The sequence below is a fragment of the Montipora capricornis genome, chromosome 5, assembly GCF_036669925.1.
Source record: "Montipora capricornis isolate CH-2021 chromosome 5, ASM3666992v2, whole genome shotgun sequence".
Lineage (NCBI taxonomy): Eukaryota > Metazoa > Cnidaria > Anthozoa > Scleractinia > Acroporidae > Montipora > Montipora capricornis.
Window position 1 is genome coordinate 15,492,731 of NC_090887.1, and position 5,602 is coordinate 15,498,332.

Here is a 5,602-nt window from a genome sequence, read left to right on the forward strand (position 1 = left end):
TAATTATCATGTTTTCTTTTATTTCATATCTTGTTATTGAACTTCACATTCTAGAGTTGCTTGAGATCACTCTGCATATATTAACCACATCCATCATGATTAGAGATAGCATTCGTCCACATGTTCCCAAGATGGAAATCATTAAAGCTAAGGATTCAAACCTGTGAACTGTTAGACGGTAACTGATACCCAATTCACCAAACCCCTGTTGTGCTATCCACCAGATAAGTCACTATCCATTGTATAGCACAATTGGTTTTGCTAATACTTATCCACTGGAAAGTGATTTATCCACTGGATAGTGCTATCCATTGTTTGAACAGTACGGGCCAAGAAAAGACTCACCAGCCAAAGCACTGTTCATCTGGGAATAATTTTCTCAAACTATTGTGAACTTTAAATAGCACATCAGCCACTGAAATGGAAGAGGTTGTCAGTCAAAGAAATTAGGATGCGACACCATTGTTCACATTTTTTTAGTTTTTCACAGTGTATATCTGTTACATGATGCCAAGATCTTAACAGCACAATGCACATGAAAGCAAATGTCCTTAGTGGGGTGAACAATAAACAAAAAGATAACAAAGGACACCTCAAAAGTGTACAGAACAATACTTCATACTAATAAAGCACACTTCAGAATCATTCAGAAAGCACAAGCTGTCTGTATTGCTACTCTAATCTGGTTTCAATAAAAATAGACTGCAGTCCATGTTATCAACATCTTTACACATGGACAACTCACAAGTTTGTGTGTTTAGCAGCTAAGTCATCTTATGCTGATAATATTATAATCCCCCAAAAAAGGATTTGTTCTGAAGTAAGCACTATGAATATTTGTGCAAAAGATGGAATTTTGTTGATATCCTGAAACACATCTACACCTTTCCTGCACAGACAAAATAAAATAATGTATTTTAAGCATGTTGTTAATTAAGCCACACTGATCTAAAATACAGATATTCTGTGTCAAGAAAACAACTCAATCAGAAACAGAGCGTCTAATCTTCTTGAAAATACAGATATAGGATTATTTTAAAGCATCTAAACAAAGAGCAATATTATTTGGTTAACGAGCTACTAAATACACTGTGTAAGAAATTAAGAGTAAAGAGTACACAAACATAATAAATGCGTAGCACATTTTTTCAAACAAAGAGGCATCCGAAGCGACAAATTGCAAAACACAGATTAAAATTACTTAGTTATCTTTTTTATCTCTCAACAAGCTGTAAGCTAAGGTTAAAGCAGTGTTTTGAATTGAAATCTCTTTCGTTGCGAGAAGGAAGCTTAAAAAACGGCAAAGACGACTAAGCACGCAATTTATGATTCACACGCAACTACGAAGTAGACTAATTAAAGAAAACACAAATGACAGTGGTCTAGAAGTATGACAAGAACTTGGCCAAAGAAACTGTGCTTCGCGGGAAGCCACTTGAGTGTATAGCAAAACGTGGCTTTGTGCACCGTAGTCAAACACTGTTCTTTTTTGTAATCACGCGATCTCAGAATAAATCCTCTTCTCTATAAAAACAGTTGATCTTGAAATTGTTATTAAATTCCCTTAATGAAAAGCGTCATGCCGAGATGAACGGAATTGCCATTCCATGTTCTTTGCGGTAAGGAGTAAATTTAATTCTCTGACGCTGTATTCCGACATCTTGGCCATTGATCTTCACATGGCGACGGGTAAATTGTTCTCCATCGCCTCCTTTTTGAGTGCTAATGCTTTGAGGATGTTATTAATCAAACTTGAGAGTTAGCTTTAAAGTTAAAGCCGAAAACTCTTTGCATCGTCGAAGCGTAAAATTTACTCCAGGCATTGATAGTCTTCGTGGACCAAATCCAAAAACCTGATGTAATTCCCACGATCAAGAACATGAGATATTTAACCATAAAAACGGTAAAATCCGGTTGGTGATGAGCAATAGGGTATTTGGGACACGGCATGTCGCTCAGTTGTTCGATGCATCTCTGCTGATAAACCCAGCCTTCGCGCCACGAAGCTTGCCACTTCTCCCGATTAGCTTGTTCATAAAACAAACATCCTATAACACAAACGGCCGGCACACTGTAGAGAATAGAGAACACGCCGATTCGAATCATCAACTTCTCGATTTTCTCCCTTTTGCTGTAATCGTCTTTTAAAACAGACCTCACTCGAAACAATGACACAAATCCGGCCAAGAGAAATGTTGCGCCGACGAAAAAATACACAAACAGGGGCACCAAAACATAGCCTCGAAGTGCGCTGAGATCTGAAAGACCAACGAAGCATACCCCACTTAGCTCGTCACCATCGACTTTGGTCATCAGTAAGATTGCAATTGTTTTGACTGCAGGAATTGCCCAGGCTGCAAGATGAAAGAACTGAGAATTGGCCTCGATTGCTTCATGGCCCCATTTCAATCCTGCTGCAAGGAACCATGTCAATGTCAAGATTACCCACCAAATTGACGAAGCCATACTGAAGAAGTACAACAACATGAAAACCACCGTGCAACCTTCATGTTTCGTTCCTTGGACGAGAATCTTTACTCCATTATCCGATTCTGTGCAGGATATAGCGTCGCCAGCCGCGAACCCAATGATAAATGCGAGAGAAACCATAAAATAACATCCCGACAAGAAAATTATAGGCCTCTCTGGGTATCGGAACCTCCTCATGTCGATTAAGAAGGTTAAAATGGTAAATAGTGTTGAAATGGCACAGAGAATCGCCCATATTCCAGTCCAAAGGCGAGAGATCTTTCGTTCCTTTTCGTCGAAATAAATATTCTGGCATGTTGCTGCACATTTCTTTTCTCCGAAGAAACTGTACTGATCATTGTCCACCTTCTGACTCTCGGGACAACGAAACTTAACCATATTAACGTCGAATACTTCGGCGACCTCTGTTTCGTTTTCTGTGAAGTTGGGTTCCTCTGTTGGTATTCCATGGCCGTTACTCGATGTTGTGTTCTCGCCGACACATATTTCACCGCTCTCAAATTTCGGGAACTTCTCGCAACTCAATGATTCTGGCCAAGTAAATCCAAAACGTTCCATTAACTTTTCGCATCCTTCTCTGGCGCTAGTACAAAGCTGTCGACAAGGTGGTACTGGAGTTTCCAAAACGGTGCAGATTGGAGCATAAACCGAGCAAAGAAAAAATGCCAAATACTCGGAACATTTAACTTTGACTAGTGGAAAAAACTGATGGACTTCCAGGGCAGCCTCCTCCTGAGTTCTATGTTTCAGCATGTTTGGAAATATAGTTTTGTTGTACTGTAAATCCATGCATAAAGGTATCGTCACCGGTTCGCACATCATTTGGCTCAAACACGACGGAAAATAAACGCCTGAGACCGCTAAAAATAGAATAGCCCGCAAGCCAAAGACTTGAGTGAACATCTTGCAACTTTATGACCAAAGTAAAGAATTTTACGTCTTGTTTCAAGCGAAAACTGCTCGTCTTTTCATCTGCGATCGAAAGACTACAATGCAATTCATGTCTGAAATGTCAATGAAATTAGCATACTCCCAAGCACAAGATACGATTGGCCGGCGGTACCACCAAAGGGTTCACGCAAGATTGAACGCATTTGTAATTGGTTCAAATAAAATGATATTTCTAATTACAAATTAAACAAAGTCCCCGATGTTGATAAGCGATCAGTTCCTGTGAACTTCGGTGTAATTTTTCATAGTACTTTATTCTCTTTAAAGCAACATTTGAAAAAATTGGATGATGCGTTGTTTATACAAGACTTATCTGACCCAGTGCGACGTTTTTCCGCCGATCTTTGTAGACATTACTACATTCGCAAATCCATATTGTTCAGGACAAGGATCTGCAGCAGCAGTAAATTTTGTAGTTGACGTATCTCCAACCTGGAATTAAAAACGTGCGACATAAAACCTGCGGGGAGTGAATTGCTTTTGAGGGAGGAACGGCGTTTTCCTTTGATAAAACCTTTCTCTAGTGTAAATAAAGTCTTTGAACTTTGATATCACCCTGTAATCGGGCGGTCGATGGCACTCATTTCCTTATGGATCTAAAGGCTTTTGTTTTCATTGTGATGATATTTCCTGAGGCTCTGCGTTGCTCGCATTTTTGAACGTACCGGAGTTTTACCAATCCTTTATTTATTTATTTTGTTTTATTGAAAAAGAGTAATCCATTTTTTTACCCAAAAGGCTTTGATCTGCTAATATAGAGTTACTTACTTACAGTCAACAAAATGCTACAGCTCTAATAACTGTCGCGAACGCAGATGAAGTAATTAGTTGCCCCTTCTCGCGATTGACGGTGAAAGGGAGTCACCTGTTAAAACTGATGAAAAAACATAATTCATTATTCAAAAAGAACACGTTTTTAGCTCAGTTTCTTAGTTTTAATCATTTAATTTTAAAAAGTTCTCTCCTTCTTTTCCTTCAGATTAATATGTAGCAATTTTTACAGCGAGGTTTGGGTCCCATACAGCAAATTCTCACAAGGCCTCGTCTAGACTGCCAGTTCCTTCCTTCCTTCCTTTCCAATTTTAAACCATATTTATTGTTCCTAAAACCAGCCTTTAACATCATCTTGTCTTTTCTACGTTTGCGTTAAATTATTTTCAAGTTGTTACACGTGCTGGCGGCTGGTTTATCAGCTGCAAATATTGATTTCTTAAATATTGTAATGACAAACGAGCTATGATTATAACCGGGCTCACCCGAAAATTATTATCAATTTCGAAAACCTGTTATCACTTGCAATTATAATTATGTGGCGGCCCGACTTTTACGGATGCCCACGAGAAGAGCGCTAAACGTTGCGGTGAACCAAGGTATTGCACTTTATCCTTGCATGGATATGTTCACATGCCAAGGAAGTTACTAATTTAGTGATTGATAGTAATCAACAAATATTGACTTTTTTGAAAGTGAAACCAAATATTTCCAAGGTGGACTTGTCATTTTGTGCCCAGCTATTGTCATCAGGCACAAACCGTGTCAACGGGTCTTTTAAAACTGCGTTACCGCCCGAGTTGCCAACAGCTGTTTCAGAGTGACATTTGTGACTGGGGAAAGGGTTCCTGGAGTTGGATGGAATCTGCGGGGTATGGAGTGTGGAAAATGCGGGGTGTGTGAAAAACCCGGTGTGTGTGGAGACTGCGGAGTGTGGAAACCGTGGAGTGTGTCCAATGAATTCGGTTATGTTGGGATCATTGGATGGCACAAGCGGCCTGACTTCTTCAGGGAGTTAAATGATTTGCCATTAAAATTGTTTGAAATTCAGATATATGCCATAAGAAAAGTAAGATTACAGATAAATGTATTTGTATAGATAAATATACAGGGTTACAGATAAATATTATTTACAGTTCTTCTCTTTTGTTTATACCTTTGGGTTCAAGTGTTTTGCCCCTGTTGATTAGAAATGCTTCTCGGGCTTTGCGTATGGAGTCACGCGATGTTCGGATGAGTTCCAATGGGATACGTTCTATGTCGTGAGGTGTGTGGTTATTGCTGGTGAAATATTCAGAAACATTTGTTTGTCTTGAAGAAGAAGTGGGCCTGTCGATGGAACGTCGGTGTTCGTTGAAACGGTCTTTAAGTTTCCGTTTTGTTTGTCCTA

At 39.3% G+C, this 5,602-nt stretch overlaps 1 protein-coding gene across 1 annotated transcript; it reads right to left on the reverse strand.

Annotated features, from left to right (window-relative positions):
* Positions 1 to 462: 462 nt before the first annotated feature.
* Positions 463 to 3,949, reverse strand: LOC138049609 (frizzled-1-like). The gene has a single exon (XM_068895980.1). The coding sequence runs from the start codon at positions 3,391 to 3,393 to the stop codon at positions 1,747 to 1,749; it is 1,647 nt and encodes a 548-aa protein (XP_068752081.1). The 5' UTR covers positions 3,394 to 3,949; the 3' UTR covers positions 463 to 1,746.
* Positions 3,950 to 5,602: the final 1,653 nt, after the last annotated feature.